Source organism: Schistocerca americana, chromosome 2, assembly GCF_021461395.2.
Source record: "Schistocerca americana isolate TAMUIC-IGC-003095 chromosome 2, iqSchAmer2.1, whole genome shotgun sequence".
NCBI lineage: Eukaryota > Metazoa > Arthropoda > Insecta > Orthoptera > Acrididae > Schistocerca > Schistocerca americana.
The window spans coordinates 480,520,083-480,544,500 of NC_060120.1; the positions used below are offsets into that span (position 1 = coordinate 480,520,083).

The 24,418-nt window shown below is 37.3% G+C and overlaps 1 protein-coding gene across 3 annotated transcripts in view; it reads left to right on the forward strand.

Moving 5' to 3' along the window:
- The window catches only part of LOC124596370 (cleavage and polyadenylation specificity factor subunit 1), a 299,255-nt gene that overhangs the window by 263,001 nt on the left and 11,836 nt on the right, over positions 1-24,418 (forward strand). For all 3 annotated transcript variants that reach the window (XM_047135481.1, XM_047135482.1, XM_047135483.1), the window contains 5 exons: positions 2,788-2,946; positions 3,127-3,279; positions 15,663-15,839; positions 22,168-22,300; positions 23,761-23,901. In XM_047135481.1, the coding sequence (XP_046991437.1) occupies positions 2,788-2,946; positions 3,127-3,279; positions 15,663-15,839; positions 22,168-22,300; positions 23,761-23,901 (763 nt within the window). The remainder of the gene's footprint in view (positions 1-2,787; positions 2,947-3,126; positions 3,280-15,662; positions 15,840-22,167; positions 22,301-23,760; positions 23,902-24,418) is intronic.

Genomic DNA, 24,418 nt, shown 5'->3' on the forward strand with positions numbered 1-24,418 from the left:
GTATCATTTTTCCTTGAATCTTACATTGAACACCTGGAAAAATGGGTGCAGCCAATGGAAGAATTCCAGTGCTTCAAAGGACGTAAGCTCAAAGACTTAAAGGACCTTTGCTTTGTGCACCTCCTTGCATGTCTTCAATACCTACTAATCAAAAGTGTGAAAATGGCATTCTTCACCTAAAAAGTGTACATGTCACCAAATATTCAGAAATTCTGAAAATTTACCTAAACAGAAAGGAACTGTTTGTTGATAGACATGGTGAAAGGAATTTTACTGCTGAAATATGGTTTCAGGGATATGTCTTGTGAGGAATTTTATAGCCATATTCTTCAAGATAACAACCAGCTCTTCTCTTAGCAATATATTCTATCGAAAAATACGCTGTCAAAGGAAACGTCACTGGAAAAGATTGAAAATTACTTCAGGTTAATTCCATTGTATCTGTAACAATTAAATACCACTGCTTAAGACTGCAGAAGATTTTCAGTGCATTACTTTTTGCTTGTATTGAGATTAGAGTTTATTTATTACCCCACAGCATAAAATATAAACTGTTTATTGATTCTAAAATAATTTGTCATGCTTTCTTTAAATAAAAAAAAAGTCCTGCTTTTTGTGAGGCCCTGTCCTGATTTTGTTAATTTTGAATTGCTAACTCTGGCACATGCCATAAGTCAATGAATGACAAATAATAAACATGAAATTATTGTTGGAAACTTGAGTTGGAGAGAACTATATGAAATGTGGTTGTAATTTCTTTCCAGTTCCTGTAATAACTATTGCTGCACTTAATAAGCCAAATAGATTTCGCTTTTGATAATACATTTCATGATGAACAAATGTGTAGGTGAAGTCATTGTTACCATTTATTACTTGATGAATAAGAGTGTTTCAGCTGTACAACAAATCTTTATTTCTGATCCAACTAGTTTTGTGGAATTAGAGTCGCATCTTAAGGGATACAGCTGGATGTAAAAAAGAGCAAAAAGTGAATAAAAATCCTGTTTCATTTAAAATGTAGTTGTACTATACACGAAGCTATATAGGAAAAATTATGTACTCACATGTATAATTTATTCCAAATGATAAGCAGATGATGACCCAACATTCTTTGTCCAATTTAAAATGGAGTTGAATGTGGAGAACATCATTCTCATACAGCAAAATTTAAGTAAGAATAATGTAGTTAAACCAAATGGATGACAAAAAAATCATATGTATCTATGTAGGGGGTGAAAGCTGTATTGACACTGCCATGGTAACATAAATCTTAAAGCAGATCTTGTATAATTGTATGATACGTCAAGTTTAAATAAAATGTTGCTTACTAAATGGAGTATGAAAAAATCTTATGTAGACATACCTTATATTAAAGAAGAAGGGGCCAGACATGAATAAAGGAATGCAATTGTAAAATAAAAGGAATTATGTAGGACTTTCAATAAAATTCGTTATGAATAGCAAACACTTAAATAGGGACATATGAATCTCACAGTGTTTATCAATTGTAGAGGTCAAACACGGGTCAGTGGAGTAGGGAAATGTGATATGAGGGACAACTGTCAAATAAATGCATGTAAAAGTGTTTTAAATTAATAAATAAACCTATGTACTGGTTTATTCTATTTAAGCATTTGAAGTTTGCCAAAATGCTGTGATGGATATCACATTTCTCTGCTCTGCTCTTCCTTGTTTGACCTCTAGAATTGTGACATATATCTCTATATATGTGTTTGCCACTCTAAAAGAAGCTTGTTGATAAAATCTTATATAATTCCTTTTATTTTATAATTGTATTCCTCTATGCACAAGTGCCCCCTTGCTTTTAAAAATAAAGTAACATTTGTGTTTTAGATTATTCTACCTTTCACATGTAAAATTATTTGTAATGATGCTGTCCAACATTCTCTTCCACTGTTTACGATTCACTTCCTGTGTCACTTTCCGTTGGATATGTTCTTAAGCGCATGTGCCCATTTTCCTTGTTGGTGGCAGTGCTGGTTCAGCTCAGTTCTAGGCAGTCACTATATATCTCATGCTGTCACAGCGATATCAAGCCTTAGGTATGTCTATATAAGATTTTATGTTTTCCTTCCTTCAGTCCAGTCTAGTCTATTTTGTAAGCAGCATTTTATCTAAACTTAACTTGTTGTACAATTACACAAGATCTGTGTTAAGAGTTGTTTTACCATTCCAGTGTGAATATAACTTTCACCACCTGCATATATCATTTATTTTATCTTTGACTCCATTTGGTTTACTTCATTATTCTTGTTTTAGTTTTCCTGTATCAGGATGATGATTTTTGCATTCTGCTCTATTTCAAATTGGACTATCAATCTCTTGACATTTAAACAGTTTTATCATAATTGGACAAAGAATGTTGGGTCATCTGCTGCTTATCATTTGGAACAAATTATAAATATGAGTACATATTTTTTTCTTTATAGCTTTGTGTATAGTGCAATTACATGTTAACCAAAACAAGATCTTTATTTGTTTTTACTCTTTTTTACGTACAGCTGTATCCCTGAAAATGTGGCTCTAATGCCACAAAACTAGTTGGATCAGAAACAAAAGATTTATCATACAGACGATATGGTCTTATTCATCATGGTTCAGTTCTACAGCTGTGGATGGCCACAACACAAAATTTGCTGCTTTTCTATCTACTTATGAGCATTAGTGAGCAAGTGCCACTTCTCAGTTAAAGTTATTCAAACAGTTCATATGTTTATGTAATACACATGTTTGTAAAAATGTTAAACTGCCTGTATTATTTCACAGGTCATCCCTAACACAAAAATGGAGCTTGATGAGTGGGAACACGTGACTTGCCTTAAAAATGTTAGTCTGGCATATGAGGGGACAAGAAGTGGATTAAAAGGCTACATAGCTGTTGGAACAAATTACAATTATGGTGAAGATATAACAAGTAGAGGACGGGTAAGATTTCTACTTATTAATTCTTTCAATATGAACAATATGCCGTATTTGTGGGTCTGTTCAGGTTAATACTGCAACTCACATTGTTAGGTAACTTTTCTTTTGCAGAATGTTTGCTTATATATATTTTCTAGAAAAGTAGTTATTACTGACATTTATTAATGTATATATTTGTTTCAGATTCTAATATTTGATATTATTGAAGTTGTACCAGAACCAGGACAACCCCTTACCAAGAATCGATTCAAAATGGTGTATTCCAAAGAGCAGAAAGGTCCTGTCACTGCTATAACACATGTTGTTGGTTTCCTGGTATCAGCAGTTGGTCAGAAGGTACTGATTTTATTTGTATAATGTTATGTGATCAGGATTAATGTTGGGAGTAAATATTTGTTCTTTTATTGTGCAATTACAGTGTCAAACTGTAACATTTCAGGAACAGAAATCTTTACAGTTCCCCACCGACTTGAATGAAAACTTAGTGTCACTTATAGTGGTAGTGTGTAGTATGTTGTGCTAGTCCCTGACATGTGCTGTTTAAATCCCATTATTATATTATTGAATTCCTTTTCAATTATTTTTTGATGATATTTCTTTGTATTAATGACCTTTATGGTTAATAGAAACTACACCCATTGTCTCTATCTACATATCCTGTTTCCAGGCTGGAGTTGCTACATAGAAAGCCATGAAATTTTTTATTACCTATGTTTTTTTTTCTGAGAAAGGTATCAATTCAAATCCCTTTTACTATCAAAATATAACTTACTCCTGTCTTACTCCATTTTAGATCAATTGTGATTGATTTATAATTAGCAGCCAAGCAAGCTGGCACAGTGGTTAAGAAACTGGACTTGCACTCAAAAGAAATAGGATCCAGTTCATCATCTGACAATCCAGATTTAGGTTTTCTTAATCTGTCAAGTGAAATATTGTGTGGTTTCCTTCCCAACTCTGTCTCTGTCTCTGATGAACCTTTTAAACATTGACTGCTTATATCAACACAAACAGTTGAACTAACAATAAATTTAAACATATTTCAAATACCCTAAAATCCTGATATTTACATATTAAAAATATAGCATCAATAAACAGCCACATCTGAACTCCATTTTTTTCACAGAAGTTAGTGGGAATAATCTGTGCAGATAATGTGAAAAATGAATAGCTTTCATGCTCAAGTGTCATGCATGACTCCATATTCAGAATGTTGTTGTGGTCTTCAGTCCAAAGACTGGTTTGATGCAGCCCTCCATGCTACTCTGTCCTGTGCAAGCCTCTTCATTCTGAGTAACTACTGTAACTTACAACATTCTGAATCTGCTGTATGTATTCATCTCTGGGTCTTTCTCTATGGTTTTTACCCCACACGCTTCCCTACAGTACTAAATTGGTGATCCATTCTTGCCTCAGAATGTGTCCTACCAACCAATCCCTTCTTCTAGTCAGGTGTACCACAGATTTCTCTTCTTCCCAAATCTATTCAGTACCGTCTCATTAGTTGCGTGATCTACCCATCTAATCTTCAGCATCCTTCTGTAGCACCACATTCCAAAAGCTTCTATTCTCTTCTTGTCTAAACTGTTTATCATTCATGTATCACTTCCTTACCTGGCTACAATCTATACAAATACTTTCAGAAAGGACTTCCTGTCACTTTAATCTATTATACTTGATGTTAACAAATTTCTCTTCCTCAGAAATGCTTTTCTTGGCATTACCAGTCTACATTTTATATTCTCCCTACTTGGACCATCCTATTCCCTCATATTGGCTAATTTTTGTTTCCGTTCAGAAACTTCTCCAGGAATAGATTTGGCAAAGTATACGCCCTCTTAATTGTAAATGGTTATGGCAACAGATAAATGGGTATGGCAACAGATAAATAAAATGAAATTAATTATCAGATAATGATGGTAATTAGTTGTTACCTAACCAGTAGAGAGTGAGTACCCATAAATCAATTTAGTGGTCAGTTTCTTTTTTTCTCTTTTTTGGGACAAAATGTACCAAAGTATTAAGATTAGATTCACTCTCAGCTTTATTTAGCACAAGAGAACAAATTATAATTGGTGGATTAACTCGGGCTACAATTATACACAGTGAAACAATAAGATTTGAAATAACTGACCTTGCAGGCCATGGGAAGTGTACAAAGGCAGTGACTAATGTATACCAAAGGCATTGTGCAGTGCACCAAATTGTTCATCTGAACAATTCCTAACATTTAAACAGTTCAGTGAAGTCCATTTGCAGCAACCAATTCTTTTAAATTACAGTTGAATTTCAGATGTGTATGCTGGCACATAGCGATTATTCATTTCCAAAGTTGCCAACTGTTGCACTGAAAATGATTAAGTCTAAACAAACTATGCACCACACAACACTATCACATAAACACATACAGCTCACAGGTTGCACAAGACCTTACTAACCTTAACCAACCACACAAGACATCAGAGTGTCCTGAGCCTTGCTCTGCTTGCTTATTTAAAATTTATCACATGACTACTACTGTAGTTGCATTGGCTTTTAAGCTGGAGACTGTAATTTGAATACACATACAAATTTTTTTATTGTATATTCATTTTAAAATACAGGATAAACATTTTTTCGCATCCTGATACTACATTGCTTAATTTTATGCATGGCTAAAATTGCGTTTTTAGTTAAATATTGTAGCATTGGCAGCTGCTGCGAAAGAGCACAAAAGCATGTAAATGTCCTAACTTTCGACGTCTTGCAGTTTATTGATTATATTTCTTTGAACTCTGTTAAACGTAACACAGATGCTGCAATCTGAAAGATACAGCTCTTAAATCTGCCCCGCTACTGCTCCTCTAGACTCTGTGAAACTTGACATCAGGTTCGCAAGCACACCTCCTGTTATGCATGTTTTAAGGAGCTTTTGTATATGCTTAACTTGCATGACGTAATTGCCTTACAGGCCAAATACATACAGATTGATAAACAATGTGCATGGCTCACAACGTTCACAATTGGCCCTTGCCACTCAGCTAGAAGTTTACATCAGTGCCACCAGGTGGTAGCACACTGTGGCAGACGCTTCTATCCATTCGCTCGGCATAAATCTTGCTAGATGAAAGCACACTCTTCAGATATGCTAATTCACTCACTATTTACTGTAGTAAGATTAGATCAGATATCATTATATGTTAAAGTTGTACTGACAGTAAACGTATGTTGTGTGTTTCTGAATAAGTTATAGTATATTAAGTTATGAATTTTTTATACAGTAATCCATTTGGAGCGCTAAGAATCATAAGGGCCTAAAGCACACCATCGTTGATTGTGAGATTGTAGCATTTATTCATGCTTTTGAAATCTGTTGATCTTATGATGAGTTAGGTTTATTTGTGCTGTGTGCCCATATTGTACTTATATATGAAAATTCACAAGAAGCTTTATCACTGACTTCTCTGATATTCACTTAAATGTGGCTTGGCAGCAGTGTGCTTTAGACCCGTTGGATCTCAGTACCTTATTTGTATTCTAGTCAAGTGACCATGTTGGTACACATTATTACTTGAGTTCAATCATTTCCACAAATGGCACTTTTGTGTTTGTAGTTATTTGTTTACTGTGCGGGAATTGGCTTTTGTGTGCAGGTGTAAACATGAACTATGTTGAATCTATTTTAAATGCTAACAGCAAAGTAAAGTTGTGAGGATGGGTCGTGAGCCGTGCTTAGCTAGCTCAGTCGGTAGAGCATTTACCCATGAAAGGCAAAGGTCCTGAGTTTGAGTCTTGGTCTGGCACACAGTTTCAATCTGCCAGGAAGTTTCACATCAGCACAAACTCCACTGCAGGGTGAAAATCTCATGCTGGGAACAGAAAAGTTTATTACCAGGAAAAGCTAGCCACATAGGAACTAGCTCCTTTGAGAACAGATTCTTTGATGAGAGCATGACGAAATCAAATAAGCATGACTACAAGTGATCATTTTACAAGGAAGTGTACAGATAGCACAAGCTGCTGTGTGAGTGCAGAGTAAAAATATCTGATTTTCACCCCGGATGTAAATTCAAGAACTAATACATCTGTTAGGAACCTTGTTTCCGAAAAAATAGAAAAGCGTGAAAACTCCCACTTACACAGAAATGTGAAATATTTTGTTGTTGCTGTAAAATGTGCAAAATACCATGAAATCAATTCTTTCTTTTGTCAGATAAGTTTACATCTTCTTCGTATTACTACTACTACTACTACTGCTACTACTATTACTACTACTACTGTTATTATTATTAGCAGTGGCTGTAGTTGTATAAACTTGTTGATAAGTGTAATTGTTATACAGCAGATGCTGTTAATTTCACACTCTAAAATTTATCTGAATCTAAAAATTTGTGAACACCCAGAATGTATACTCATGAGCCGCCACTATATAGTAGACTTTAAATCGTATCTACAGGGACCTAATCAAGTGAGCAACTTTATATCTTTTGCCAGTTCTTCATTATGTTACTCAAGTGGCTGATTCATTAACATTGATTCACAAATTATTTGTTAAATAAACACAAACAATTAGAAACACTGTGCACTTTCAACTTCTTACGGTGTAGTGAATAGTCCATTAAATTTGAGGCATGCAGCCGTGCAAATAAAATAGGCCATGCTTGGCATCTTATCGTCAGTCTTGTGATTCGCTCTGAGGATGGCCGGATGATACGCGGCCAAAATATCAGTGGAGGAAATTTTATTTGCACGGCTGCATGCTCGAAATTTAATGGACAAGTAGAAACACTAGTACAAATATTTCATGCAGAGGCTAATCTTGTCATGTAACTGTGGAGAACTCAAACAGTGAAAAATCCAGGACAATATTATGAAGGAACATTCTACTCACCATATAGCGGAGATGCTGAGTCACAGATAGACACAAAAAAAAGATTGTCAAAAATAAGCTTTTGGCCAGTAAGGCCTTCATAAAAAAAACACACACACACACAAAACTCATGCAAATGCAACTAGTGTGGCTTCTCGTGTGTGTGTGTGTGTGTGTGTGTGTGTGTGTGGTCTATTTTTTGAGGAAGGCCTTACTGGCATAAAGCTTTCTTGTGACAGTCTTTTTGTTGTGCCTATCTGCAACTCAGCATCTTTGCTACGTGGTTTGTCATAAACTGTGTAGAAATCTTTGTTTTGATCTTTAATAACAATTGTATAGTAAGTTATAAATAACTAATTGTTGGTCTGTTTATCAGTATGTTAAATATGCCCATTTTATGGCTGACTGCAGGACCCATCAAATGGTTATCATATGTATATGTAATTTTTCTTTATTACTTATTGCTTTTGGTACAAACGATTTTTCCCATATACTTCAATAATCTGGTACTGTGCACCGCAGATTTTGAATCCGCACCAGATGGCATGGACATCGAAGACCTCTAGAGGTGATTGCACCATCGCGCCATAAGCCATGGCAGTGTGTGCCTCCTGGCCCACATTTAATGTGAGGGCGCCACAGTGGAACACGTGGTCCCAGCGGCCAATAGCAGTGTCCCCGATCATGTATTTAAGTGCCTGCCTCTTGCTTGGCCAGTCAGTCTAATCTTGGTGTGCATCTATCTACATCCTGCCTCAGACAGCATATTCGTTCTTGTTCCATGTGCGAGTGGACATGGTTGATTAGTTAGGTTTGCTTGTGGCTCTGTTGTTTCGATCTTGTTGTTCTTAAGGTCCTTCATGTTCTTGTCCGTTCTCTCCTGTTTGTGTTGTTTATGGGCCGCTACGACGAGTCCTGCTGCACTTTCCGTCATGTCAACCCTGCAACCGTTCCGGTCGCAGTTACAACAAATAACGTTACTAATATTGGTTTTAGATATGCGGTGATAATTTTATTGGAATTGTCTCTTCATTGTAAATTCAGTGCTGTGTTCAGGTATTTTGCAAATTGTCTGGAATCAGTTTTATATTTTGATTAAAATCTGAGGCTTCATATATTGGTGTAGTCAGATTTTCACCATATTGGCTCATTGCTTGCAAGCGGGCGACGGTATGAAGTACATTGAGTAAATGACAACATTGGCTTTACAGCCTGCTAGCAGTCAGCAGCTGTCTTGCGGCCTCCATTCACTCTCAGTCACAATACTTCTTAAGCATCTTATTTTGCTTCCTCCTTGCAACTTGCCAGCAAAATGATGCGTAACTCAACCTTTCCTTTTCATGTTTAATTTGTTTTGGGGATAGCACTTGTAATCTCGCACTATGATTGATACTGGGTGGCTCTAATGATACTCTTGTATTATTACATTTTGTTTGTTTTGTTTGCAGATTGATATACTTTACAGTAAGCTGTGTCAAATTATTCAGATTCAGATGTGATTCTATGGGCGGATTGGACGGAAATCAGCAAGTGTAGGTGCTTTTTAAAAATAAAAATAAAATAAAAAAAGAAGAAGAAGAAGAAGAAGAAGTTGTGAGTTGTGTATAATAATTTGTTGGGACTCGGTAAAGTGAACTGGTCAAAGCAGTAATTGCCACCACGCAACTCAACAGTCTGGGATGGATGACACTATAAGAGACATCACTGAAATTATTGCCCAAGCAGTAGACACATTCTCTTTTGTAGGTGATCTTGGCCAGATGCGTGCACTTTGGTGGTTCTGATAGATCACTCAAGCTGTGAAGAAACCCCAACTGATGTTTGAATACGATTAATATCACCTGTCCACAACCAGTCTATTCAAAGGACCATGCAGAAAGACAAATTTTCTAATCAGAAACAGATAATAGGCCGCCTAGTCTGATTGTTCCATTAATGAGTGTACATGTTCCATATTCACAGAAAGGAGCTACTGTGGTGTATCACCAATCTCCAACATTCAACAACAGTACCACAGATCTCTATGAAAAGTGAAGACATCATTAACTCCCTCACTACAATGAAAATCCATGCACTGCATTTGCCTGGTGTATTTACAATAAAAGTCTGCTTCTCTAGCTGAGAATTCAGCGTAGTTGGCTGCCTTGCGGAGGACCCAGGCTTGATTCACAGGGTTGCTAAGGGTTTTTTTAATTGGTGGGAGGACTGGTACTGAGTGCACTCAGCCTTGGATGCCTGTTGAGGAGCTACAGTACTGAGTAGTGGTGTCTGAAAAGTCTCAGTGGAGAGCAGTGTGCCGACCACATGCCCCTCCATACTGCATCGGCCTGATGCTGGAAGACAGAGGATGGCACGGTGGCTGGTAAACATCCCTTCAGACTTAATGACGTGGATGAGGAACTCATTCTTATTGTATGTAACTATAGCTGTAAAATATTTGTAGAGTGTGATCAAAGAGTTGAGAACAATAAACAGTAATCAAGTGTAACCTCACACACATTGTTTATAACGAGGTACTCTGAAAACTAGTGTCTATTTTTGACATAATTCACATCTATTTTTGATGAAATGTGCATATAATTTTTTGGCAAAATTTGCATCTAATTTTATTATTTGTTTGTAAATGATTAGACACACAAATTTAAAAGATTGGCATGCTGCATGTATGAAGACAAAGCCTAAGTGCTTTGAAACTGACTGTTAAAAAGTGAGGTGGTTGGGGAACTTTTTGATTGGAACATTTACTTTTGTAAAAATATTCAGCAGCTTTTTTTCCCAAAACGGTCTTTGTTTTCTTCTTCTGGCTGCATATAAGCTTTCAAAAAATGGTTGTTCGATTGAGAAGCAGCAGAATTTTCTTGTCTTTGAACTGAACTAGTCTCTATTTTAAGCTGTTTCTCAACATAATTTTTTCCTCTGTCCAGTTTAGTATATACAGAAATCTGGAGAATGTTAATTTTGACCTTTCATGAGCATTCATAGTCTTGCTGCCTAACTTCACATGTTAGGAGAAGAATTTTGGAGTGGAGAAACGTGCTGACAGGGTTTGTTTCCCAGTCACTATAGTGTAGAGTGCAGTTTGTTGGAAAAGCATATTTCTCCATGCTACGTCACTTTATAAACTACATTTTCACATCAGACCTGATTTTACTTGTGTATTTACATATACATTTAGCCTGACCTGGACTTATGTATTCCGGGAACAGGTAAAGATATCAAGATAATTTTCAAGGCTGTTCGAGAGTGAGATCTTAGAAATATGTTGTAAAAATTTCAGCCTGCTGCTGTACATAGCCATCTTGGAATCCATGGCACAGTTTTGATGAAAAAAGTGGTGAAAATACCTTTTTGAAGTTTTCTAAGAAACTGCCCTAAACTAATGTTGCTTCCATAATCCCCTCAAGGCCCACCAAAAGGAACCACCAATTTGCACCATTTGCCTAGGCAAGAGTAAGAATGTAATATTCATACTCTGACACTGTACTGTAGGTTAGCGACACTGGACTATCCTTCTGTTGGGTGTACAAATGGTCTCTAGCTCAAGAGCCATCCAAAACACTTGACCCTACCTTTCTGTTGTCAATAGCACCCACGGTAAGAGTTCTGAAAGAATCCCATTTTTATACATGGCATGTTAGAACGTACTATGTAGTGACTATTGAATTATTTGGCGATGCACCAACTGGATATTCCCCACAAAATTCGTCTGCAAAACATGCACGCAAATAATTGACAAATTACTAATCAACAATGGAAACTGGTTGCTGTTGGGGAAGCAACATTTTTTTCAAGCAATGTACTGCCCAATATTACAGACATCATGTGAACTGTATCTATTAAATTGGCATCTTCATTTGTTGTCAGTAATACCTGCGGTACTATCTTGCAATGGCTGGTCAAACGAATACAGTTGACTCTATTTACAGACACATTTATTTTCATATGTGCAAGTTTTTGATCATGCTGTAATTTCCTTGAGGAAAATTGGATCTTTGAATTTTCTGAGCAGGTTTTCACAAAATTTATGATGTCTTTCTTTGAGTTTCAGCATTTCCATTACTATCTTTCTCAGATTTGACAGCCCTTTTGCCATTTATCCCACTCTTTTTGCTACATGTTCATGTAAGTTCAATATCTTTTTGACTCTGCACACTTGGGGAATTTTACCAGCCTGGTTGTGCATGTAGTTCGTAAGCGATAACGTTTGTACACACAGAACAAGGTGACACAGTGGTTAACTGCTAGTCTCACGTTGAGGAGGAGTGGGTTTCAGACTTTGATAACTGATTCCAGTCTATGTGAACAGTCTCAAAATGAATCCTTTATTCTGTAGTGTATGCTGTTTTGAAACTCCCTTCCACATTAAACCTGTGAGACCAGAACTCATGAAGGTAAGGATTCAGTCTTTCACTCTGCAACTGCTGCTGCATGATTTTCAAACTTCCTGGTAGATTAAAACTGTGCACCCTGAACCTTGTCCATCCAGCTGAGATATCTCTTCATTTCAGAATTCTGCAGGTGCGCCTGAAGACCAATAGAGTTGTCCTGCTGCAAATTTAATCCTGTTATTATTAGAGTTCTATCAAGCCACATCACAGATAAAGGCGATAAAACAATAGTAAAGACCTAGTGACCCATACTATTATTATCAGCATTTTCAAAATATTTTGAAGATATTAACAATAGATAAACACCTCCTATAGAAAAACCATCTGAGTTACAAACAGTTTAGATGATATTTTCATGCAAAACTAACAGAATAGTGAATACAGCAGAAGTGTGGTTTTTATCTTATCAGTACAATAGGAGGAAATGTTTATCACTTTGATCTTCATCACATTGTAATAGATGCTGAATGTGAAACGCACTTTGATCTTCCTCACATTATAATGAATGCTAAATGTGAAACACCAGATGTGATGTGGCACTAGTTTGGATCTCACATGCTTTGTTTTTCTAATATATGTTAAGGGTCTCCCAAGGGCACTCTATATATATGTCCCTAGTAAAACAGTTCATGATGGGAGGGATCCACCATTGTTTACAGTCTCACCAAAGAAACAGTAAGTGCTACCCAGTCAAATAAAGCGTAGGACTGTATAGATACAGAGATGGTAACTATAACTTGTTTGACTGCTGAAGGGCTATGCTTGAGGCCTCCAATGGCTTCCACGTAGTGTGTTGCCAAAAGACCCTCACAAACCCCAAAGAAATTCTGGTCATACATAAAGACTGCCAGAGGCAACAAAGTTAAGTGTCCAGATACTCATGGATGACGTAAGAGCCAAAATTGTGTTTAGAAAAGCAAAAGCAGAAATGAAGAAGTCCATTTCAAATATTGATTTCAGTAGATGATACAGAAATATTACCCCAGTTTACTTCTTGCACCACTGCATAGGCAAGGTAATGCAGATGTTAATGTCAGTGGCATTGAGAATTAGCTAGAATCTCTAAAATTGAAAAATGTCTCAGTGTCCAATGGAAATCCTGTCACATGCTGTACAAAATTTGCGTCACAGTTAGCACCTCTTTCAATAAAAATGTGCTGTTGTAAATTACTCAAACAAAAAATGTGCCTAGTAATTGGAAGAAAGCAAAGGTCACACTTGTCGACAGGGAAAGTGACAAAAGTTATCCACAAAATCTACCATCCATTTTCATTGGCATCCATTTGTTGTAGAACTGTAGAGCTCAAATATAATGAGATAGGTGAACAGAACGACCTCCTCCATATGAACACCTGGATCCTAAAACATTAGTCATATGAAACCCATTTTGCACGTTTCTCTCATGACTTTCTGAAAGCTATGGGTCAAGGCAATTGGGTAGAATCTTTATTTTTTGGCTTCTGACATACATTTGATTCACTACTCCACCAGCATTTAGTAACAAAAGTATGATAATATTGGGCATCAAACAAAGTTTGAGGGATTTCCTGCCCCATCTCTCCTTCTCCTATCATGTTTTGTTAACGTGTTATGTATATATAATTTCTGTATGTTTATGACATGTCTGATAGTACTGTACTAAATGGTCTGTAGACAGATGAATAAATAAAATAGAAGTGAGGATTTCTTGGCACGAAAGATACTGCATGTTATCTTGCATGGAAAGTCTTTGACAGAATAAAAGTAACTTCAGCATGCCACAGGGAAATGTGTTGAAACCCTTGCTGTTCATGTTGTATATTAATATTAATCAGACTTTCTCGCAAATGATGGTGTTATCTATGATGAAATTACTGCCAGAAACATTTTGCACAAAAATTGAGTCAGATCATGATAAGATTTTAAAGTGCTGCTAAGACTGGCAACTTATTTTAAATGTTGAAAAATATAATATAGTGCACATTAAAAAAGGTAGAAACATAGGATCCAGTGACTACAGTGGCTGTGAGTCATAAGTGCAGATACAAAATATAGTTGATCTTCGGTGTGACAATTTTTGGGGGGTTAATACCAAATGACCACAAAGGCTCAGTCATAGCAGGCTTTGGTTCATTATTAACAAGCGGGGAAAGTGCAAGTATTGTACACAGGTGATTGCATACAAAATACTTTTAAAATGGATCCTAAAATACTCAATAAGTGTGTTTGACTTGTTGGAAATGCCAAGGACATGCTGAAAAATCTGAATTGATGGACAAGTAAAGACACCAACTAACCCGCGAAAGCTTTGTTACTAAGAACCAGTATCAAGGGAATAATCTTAGAACGTCTACTATACCCTACGTATCTCTTCTGTAGGGATTGCCAAGACAGGATTAGATTAATTACAATGAACACCGAATTCTTAAGGGATCATTCTTCCGCACTCATACATAAATGGAATGGGAACAAAACTTAATATCCTATACAAGGGGAAGTATCTTCTGCCATGTTTTTCACAGTTATTTCTAGAGTATGGCTATAAATGTGCTGTAGTTTTCAAATTTGGCCTTTTTGCAGATGATCCAAATACAGGGATGAAAAGTAATACTAGGCTTCATATAGGAGTGATGTTCTAATAAAGTATAGCAATGTTGATTCAGGGATTTTCTCAAAATTTTATAATGTTAGTTTCAGAAACTACAAATAGATCAGGACATACATTGGCAACTCTGCTCCCTCATTTTTGACATAGGCCTAGTGAAGCACTTAAGTTTTCAGTACAGATGATTGAAACTATCCTGATTTTAAAAATTAGGAAATTAGTGTGCCCTGAGTATTTCCAAGCGAATTATATACAAAATCATTTTTTGGGATTGGCGGCTTACTCAGAAACACATTCACAGAAGTATGAAACTCATTAATATCCTTCACTGCGACCAAAGTTTCCTTGTCTAAAAAAATTTACTAAGTCCGTCTACAGTCATAAGACCATTAAAAGTCTGTGCAAAGCTTTGTTATTAGTGGAGAGAAGAATCAAATACATGATTGGTTTGGATACCTGTCACAGCATATTGTTTTATGGATAATTAGAGGAGTTTAAAAGTAAAGCAAGGGTTCTCTGTGACCTATGATAAGAATATTTTCTTGTGTACTAATTTGTGTTACAAATTATAGAGAACTTACATAGAACAATTATTATTAGACATAATATTCATTTACAAATACAGTCACATTCGTTTTTCCGTCATGTGCTTCACATTAACTTCACTTTAACTGCCACTATGATGTATTTCTTCATGTAATAGATGTATTAAAATTGTCTAGTAACTCTCTCATAAGCTAAGCATCAGTGCAAAGTTTAAGAGGGATTGGGAGAGGGGAATGGTGATACTCTCAATACTTCATGACTGTATAATGATCAGTACATTCTATTTGTGTTTATTACACTGTGTATCACCATAAACTATAAGTAGTTAATAAATTGTTTTTGTGGATTTCAGATTTATATATGGCAGCTAAAGGATAATGATCTAGTTGGGGTGGCCTTTATTGACACTAATATTTACATCCACCAACTCCTAAGTATAAAAAGCTTGATATTAGTTGCTGATGTATACAAGTCCATTAGCTTACTTCGCTTCCAGGAAGAGTACAGGACACTTTCTCTCGTTAGCAGGGTGAGTCCTTAAAGTTCAGTTTCCATTTGTAGTGCATTTAAATTGTTATGTATTGTCTGATTAAAATGTCTATGATTTGAAAAGAAGTATTTTTTTTCTTTTACTTGTTTGTTTCTTCAGTGTAACTGGTTGCAAATAAGCTCCTTTAAAAAGAAGATGCTTTACTGTGAGAGGAAGAATACGATCTTTCAAATTCGCTTGCAGAGCCGATTGCCATGGATGTTACATCACAAAATGTGAACACTAGGTTAGAGTGTTTCACATTTTGTAAGTGTGGCTAAGAGGATAGTTGCATAACACATTGCACTATGAACAATATGTGTGTCTCATACAAGAATAACTTGCCCTTAAATGTTTACCGCTATAGAGAAAGACACAAGTTATCCTTGGAGAGAAAAGAAAATAGATGGAAACCAGCAGCAGTAAATAAGGTGCTGCAGACCTGGTCCTAGGAAATTTACATTCTTCTCAAATCCCATTGCTCATACTATTATATTCATTTCCATTTACTGTAAATGATTGTGGAAAGTTTTATGAAAATACTCACACACACACACAATTGGAATATGATCTGTCTTTGTGCAACACATTCTGTGGTTTAATTACAGAAGCTGATACCACATGTTTTATGTAGATGATGAGTAACATTGAATGTATTATATTGAAATACAATAAAAGCCCTTTTAATGAATCACTGGGACCGAAATACTTTTTTGTTAAACAGGGTGACCGAGCCATTGGAGAATGCTGCCCTCTCTCAAGTTACTTGTACCTAAGGGACACTGGCCAGGATGCCGCCCCTCCAATGTAGGCTAACGGGGCATGCCATGGCGAGAGAGAGAGAGATAGAGAGAGCAGTTGTGAATGGACACTCAATTGGGTGACTGTTGTAGGTCAGGGTCCATGCGCCTCATATTTTAGCGTATGAAGCGCATGGGCCCTGGCCTATGACAGTCACCCAAGATAGTGTCCATTCACAACTGTTTTCTCTCTCTCTCTCTCTCTCTCTCTCTCTCTCTCTCTCGCCATGGCATGTCCCTTTAGCCTACCTTGGAGGGGTGGTATCCTGGCCAGCATCCCAGGGCAAATACGTATATAAGGGCGTCTCTGCATATGTTGTCATTCACTGCAATCTGAATGGATCAAAACCATTATACAGTCCTTTAAATTCTTGGTCCTCCAGTAAAATTGACAGTTCAAATTTCCATCTGCGGACGTTAACATTTTGGCCCATCCAGGCCAGATTGTGATGGATTCGATGAAGTTGAGTGCAGCGGCAGCCACCCATAGGTGGAATGGCAGTGGCAAGCTACAATGGAACAGGTCTGGTTATCCTGCTTCCTGTAAACTCCCACTCATCCTAGGTGCTGCTTCTGCTCTTCCATGCTACCGCTAAACTTTCTTGATGGGTGAAGTGTTAAGAAGAAAACTTTTTGTTTCCCGCTTGGTGGCAAAAGCAAGTCTTACGTGGTTGTTAAAGTTTGCAAACAAATTTGACATAACAGCAAAATCAGACACTTTGGATATGACTATCAAACTAAAACAGTTGCCAAAGATTGCAGAGAAGTATGAAGATGCACAGTCACAGCTCAAATCATTTGAAGACGTAGATGTATATGCCGATGACAGGGAAACGTTTGAGAATCTGTTCTTAGATTTCGAGAAAACTGAGAGCAATGCAGATGATTCATGCCAATGTAGGTGACAAGGTTTCGTCCGATGCTGGATCTGCCTTGAGTGCATCTAAACATAGCATCAAGTTGCCTACCAGAAAACTGCCATCTTTCAATTGTGATGTAACACAGTTCATGTATTTTTATGACACATTTGTGAATCTCGTGAGTCATAATGAAGAATTAGAGGACATTGCAAAATATCACCATTTGCTTTGCTCATTAACAGGTGAAGTTCACAATGTAATTTCTCATCTTCTGTTAACTAGCACTAATTTGAATGTAGCTATTGATATGGTTTGCAACAGTTACAATACCCCTCGATTGATTGTGTCAGCACATTTGAAGAAACTGTTAACACAGCTGTCAATGGCAAGGGCATGCGCAAACAAACTTAATGCACTACTTAACAAGGCTGCAAGCAATGTGCATGTGCTGATGGCCTTACAACTAGAAGTATCCTTGCAAGACATAATTATGTCAGCTCCTTAAAGAAAAAGTTGACCGGTCTGTAAGAACAGAATTTGAAGACAGTCTTGAGTTCCAGTAGCTTTCCAACAATCAAAGAGATGTGTGTTTTTCTCAAAAATAAATGCAAATCATTGGAAATCACCAAGGCTATAGTACTACCACGGCACAGCACATCTGGGAACAAACAGTAGAACACCTCCAACACCAAGCCCTTTGGTCATTTGAGACAAACCTACATCGTTACTCTTAGTGCATGTATCATGTACATCCTGCCTCACGCATTGCACAAGTGCTGCAGATTCAGGCAGGTTGCATGTAGCAAATACAAAGGTATTGTGATGTGCAACAATTTGTGCTACAATTGTCTGAAGGATGATCATAAAGTTTCTAGTTGCAAATCTGTTTGGTGTCATACTTGTCGAAACCAACACCGCATGTTACTACATGCAGAAATACAACACAAGATAGAACATGGAAGGATTGCCCAAGTGACATTCAACACAAGTACAATGGCATACATCCGTCAAGTACATCTAATTATTGCTCATTGAAAGTCAACCTTCTCGTGACAGTGAAGATAATGGTGCAAGATAGCAGCCGCAAACGGCAAACTTCTTGTGCTCCTTTAAATTCTGGGTCACAATCGTGCTTTATATCGGAAGCATGCGTACAATGCCGTAGACTTCAAAGATAGCACAGCAGAGTACTGATTCAAGGAATAGGTGCCACCTTCTCAGACATTAAAGACCACGTCTCTGTTCAAGTCAGCTCCTGTATAAACAACTTCATGTTATCTGGCGAATGTTTAGAATTGCTAAAGATAACTGGTGTCGTCCCTGAACAAACAATTGATCCCAGTAAGTGAGACTTGTGTGTACAACTCACTGATCCTGAATTTTGGTCACCTGGTAAGCTCGATGTGTTGCTGGTAGCCGAAGTTTGTCCATACATTCAGAAGACAAGGACTGTGTCAATAGGAACTGATCGTCATGTGCTTCAAGAGACAGAACTAGGTTTGGTCATGTCAGGGCAGTATCAGGTGGTAGAGCACAACATTTCGTCAAGGTGGCTGGTCGTGTCATGCTTTGTAAAAATCTACACTGATGTTAATACTTGCAAAATGTTAATAAATGCAAAACTGCTAGGAAAACAAGAGTAACTGCTGACTTGTCTCATAATGAACTGCAGGAAACATTGCTATTGTGCTTCAGAATAACACAAGAGGCCACATATGCAACAGAAGCTCAAATTATTGCATCCTATCCTTGGTGAGATGAGATTACTACGGGTTTGCAGCAGGCTACGAAATTCTGATCTGTCATATGAGGAGAAGCATCAACTCTTATGGCCACCTCAGCATCGTCTCATGAGGCTAACAGTGGAAAGTGAACATTGTCGTCTTTCCCTCGCTGTGTGTCAACTTTCGCTTATGTCTCTGAGGAAGCAATATTGACTACCTAACAGGCGAAACGCAGTCTGGTATGTTCTGCATCAGTGCTTGACTTATCAGTGATTAAAGGCAAAGCCTGCACATCAGTTCATGGTCGACTTGCTACGCCCACATGTAGAAGCTGTGAGGCCTTACTTAAACTGTGGTGTTGATGACACAGGACCATTCTATGTGAAAACTGGCTCACAGTGATCCCTGTTTGTGTGCTGGCGACATGAGCAGTGTGTTTGGATGTAATTGGCAACATGACTACTGAAGGATGCCTGTTGGCGATTAGGAGATTTGTGTCTTGACGGTGAAGGTGCCAAAACTTGTACAGTGACAATGGGACAAACTTTTTCGTAGCTAGTCAGAGACTCCATGAATTACAAGCTGATGTGAGCTGTCATTGTCAGCAGTCACAGGTGAAAAACTTCACACACGAAGAAGGCATTGACTGGCTCTTCATTCCCCCAGCATCACCACAATGTGGTGGAATATGAGAAGCAGAAGTTAAATCCTTCAAGTATCACTTGTAGTGGATGATGGGAACCTTATGTCCAGCATCTGAAGAGTTGACAACTGTGACTTGTCAAATTGAGACTTGCTTGAACTCTCATCCTCTCACACCACTATCTTGCAATCCTTCTGACCCTCAAGTCTTCACTCCAGGTCATTTCCTGTTTGAAACTGCTATCACAAGTATCCCTCAACCAGATCAAGGTACAGCCAAAGTGAACTTGCTCACAAGGTGTGAACTGCTGCAGCAACGGTTCCAGATCTTTTGACGGTGCTGGTCATGGGACTACCTACATCATCTGCAGCAGCGGGTTAAGTGGTCGGCCCCCAGTCAGGATGTGCAGCCTGGCACATTGGTCGTAGTGAGGGAAGATAACCTGCCACCCTTATGCTGGAAGCTTGCCATCATTGAAGGAGTACACCCTGGGCATGACGAAATGGTGTGAGGGGCCACTATTCGTACACCACAAGGGATTTTCAAGAGACCGATTTGCAAGCCATGTCCTTTACTGAGTGAAGTGATACAGAAGGAGAACAGAGTATTTGTGTTTTTTTTCTTTTCTTGTATGCCCTCTTTCCCTTGTTATGTGATTACTTTGCAGCAGACTCGGTGAATTTCATCATTTTTTTGTGTTTCAGTGTATTCCTTGTTTATGTGATTGTATTTGTTAGGTGCTAGTTGCAAAATGTAGTAACAGAAAAACTAGTTAAATACCCAATGATATATGTACTTCCATGTGCTCTCCTGTGCACTTTCTTTGCGTGTTATTGTTTCCAATAATAAGTGTTTCTCTACATATGTTGTCATTCATTGCAATCCAATCCATTACACAGTCCTTTAAATGCCTGGTCCTCCAGTAAAATTGGTGATTCAAATTTCCATCTGTGGATGCTAACACGGGTTTATTTCCAGTATGCTAATGAAGTGACCCATAAGCATAATTTGGAAGTTTTTAGGTCACATATCATGCACATGACTTGGCCCTAGAACATCCTTATATACGTATTAATGCTACACAATTTTAATTAATTAAGTAGACATGCATTTATAAAAAAAAAAAAAAAATCAAAAAGTGTAGTATATTTTCTCCTGCTAACATAACATACCGACAGTAATTGTGCTGCTGTAGGTGGTTGATATTGAGTAGAACCAACTCATCTACACTGAATGAGAAAAAACCAGTTTCTGATAGCTGCAGCAAAAACAAGTGCTGTTGAATCACCTCCCCCCCCCCCCCTCTCCTCCTCCTCCTCCTCCTCATTTTCATCATCATCCGCCCCTCCCCTTCAATGTTCGCCTCTGTGTGGTTCTTTCCGAATGTGTCACACAGTCACTTAAATCAGTTGGGATGTCATCATCACAACAAAATCCTGACATGTCACACTTGCTCGAATTTCTGCAACAGGATTCAGGGAAACAATAATGCTCTTCTTCTTCCTGTATTAACTTCTAGGCGGTGAATTATGCCCAGGTCTAAAGGCTATAGGTGAGTCATACAGTTAGCAGGAAGAAACACATCATCACCATTCTGAGGAATGTCTTTATCTTTGGGTGTGCATGGCATCTGTCTGTAATGAGAATGATCTTTCTTCCTGATGTATCTACTGCAACATCTAAACTCCTAAGAAACTTTGTACAAATTTTAGCAGTCATCCAGGCATTGGTAATAAAATTGTAAGCCCACAGTAGTATTTTTATGTTATGAATTTAAAATTTTCCAATTTTTTGTCGCCCAGTAACTGAATAGGCCCATGTTTTTTAGGGATTCCCTCCCACCCCCTCCCCCCGCCCCACCACAATAACAGAATAGGCCAATGTTTTTGAAGGATATAAATTATATTAAACCACAGTCTCATCAGCATTGAAAAATTTCTGGGCTCATGTTCAGTATCAACATGCACAAAGTTCAACAGAAAAGAAAGCATCGTGAAGATTCCCCTTATGGTAATTTCTTAGGAACTTACGAAAATATTCATTAAAAGCAGGAATTCCTTAGCTGCACGTTCATCAATATGGGGTTTTACTGTATCATTTTTGTCCAGAAAGAGCAACCTTTCCACTGAGAAAACTGAAATGTATTTTAAGCAGTATTTACAAGAATGTAGAATTGAAAGTAGAAATAATTCTTAGTACTGGACATAGTCATGGTCTTGTGTGTGCAATATTTATGTTTTTCTTTAGGTATCTAACCTGCTATGAAATAGTTTTGTTACTTTGTTTTTATTATTTGTCCAGGACTTCAGACCAGCTGAAGTTTACACCTGTGAGTTCCTGCTGGACAATACACAAATGGGATTTTTGATAGCTGATGGTGACAGAAATGTTGTCTTGTACATGTATCAACCAGAATCCAGGGAAAGCTTTGGAGGTGAGACACTGACAACGCATTCTGCATTGAAAGAAAAAAAAAAGTTGTTGAAATAAAGATGTTTGAAGTATGTGGTTACATGTAATGCACTTTTTATTTCAGCAGATTGAACAGAGTTTAATACCAGTACCAAATCGTTAATAAATTTTTATAGAATTTAAATCATTATAGCTAGGCCATAAATTTAAAACAAATGTCATGAGAAACTCCTCAAATTCTTTTGATATTTTTCTTAACTAGCCTGCAAATTCATTGCTGTATATTGTGTCAGCCAAGCCATCATTAGGAGAGAATTTGTATTTTGGAATTAATGTTTCTTATGCTTGCTAATAAAGTGAAGTATTGTCTACTACAATACAAAAAAAACTGCATCTTGTACCTTGTTGGCTCCTGTTTCTACAGAGGTAGAAGTCTCAGGTTCAGTAACTGCCACTATCTCATCCCTTTTTATTTGTTATGCATATCTCACTACAAGGGTTTGTGCGAACTGCTTCTGACACAATACATCGACATTTCTAATTACTGTTTTGTCACGTTAGTCAATATTTGTGACTTGTAACATTGGTCAGTATCTGTCATTCCTTTCCCCCATCCCTCATATTGTTAACTGTAATATTTAATCACTGTCTGAACCAATTTTCATACTTCTGATTCTCTATCAGTCTTCAGAGCATCCGTTAAACTTTCCTTCTGTGAAGCCATCAGTACTTATCTTTCTGCCTTGCTAATGATAAAAGTAGTTCTATAAAACATTTCCCAAATCTTTTCTACATTTCCTTGGTCTCATAGCCTGTTCTTTGGAGATGGATGTAATCTTTAAACCATTATTTTCCCTTAGAGTTTAAGTTGGTTTCCAAGGGATATATTAACTGTCAGTGACTTTTCTTCCTACTCTTGACAGAATGAGCTGGAGCTGGTACTGTGTTAAGACATCAGTCTTGTATTTGGCAGAGTGATGGTTCAAATCCCCAATCAGGCATCAAGATTCAGGGTTTATGTGACTTCCCTAAAATGGTAAAGGATAGTTCCTTTGAAAGTACAGCATCAGTTTCCTTCCCACTCCGAGCTCGTGCTCCAGTTTTAATGATCTTATCTTTTATGGGACCCATAAATCCTAATTCTCCTTCTTTCTATTCTCTGTAATTATTTTTTTGTCAATGATTGGATTGGACATTATTTAATTGTAGTTAGTACTGGAGGGAGATTGTTTTTTTGTTTGTTGGTGACTTAGTATAGTAATGCCAGATATTTCATAACTACATTAATCTGGGCATACGAAGTTGAATTTCCTTACATTATTCATGGTAAAGAACTGTTAAAAAAAAATAAGATGAGCTAAAAAATATTAATTTTTTTATAAAATTGTGCTACAAAAAGATGTCATTGTAATGCTAGCCATACATACTTCAACCAGTTCTCATGTGAATATGAGTCTGTTTACTGATATGTTTTATATGTAGGTCAACGGCTCCTTCGCAAGGCTGACTTCCATTTAGGACAACATATAAACACATTTTTTAGAATTAGATGCAAGGTGAATGATCTCACAAGAGATAAAATTCATCTGAGTGGAGCAGAAAGAAGACACATAACAATGTTTGGTATGTAACACCATTGCGGACTTTAAAAATGTGACTATGTATTTTTTCCTTTGATTTGGGTGTGTGAATTGTTCAGTGTCATCACTTTCCTTTCTTACCATTACGAATGATTTTAATTCACAGTGTGTGGTCATCTTCAAGGATAGCGACAATTTAGGTTAGCAACCTATTTGTGTTGGAAAAATATGGAGGAAGGAGGACTTCTCACACTAGTTAAAAATAACAGTGAATTCAGGTCTGTTGAAACTTCCAGTTTCTGCTTAAATCAAGATGTGGAAGGCTGCACCTGTGAATTCCTGCTGTTGGAAAAATCATATACAGTTATTGAAGTATATAGATCCCCATCTGGAAAACCAAGCAAGGTGGCGCAGTGGTTATTGCACACTTGACTCGCATTTGGGAGTACGACAGTTCAAACCTGCATCTGGCCATCCTAATGTAGGTTTTTCTGTGCTTTCCCTTAAATCACTTCAGGCAAATGCTGGGATGGTTGCTTTGAAAGGGCACGGCCAGCTTC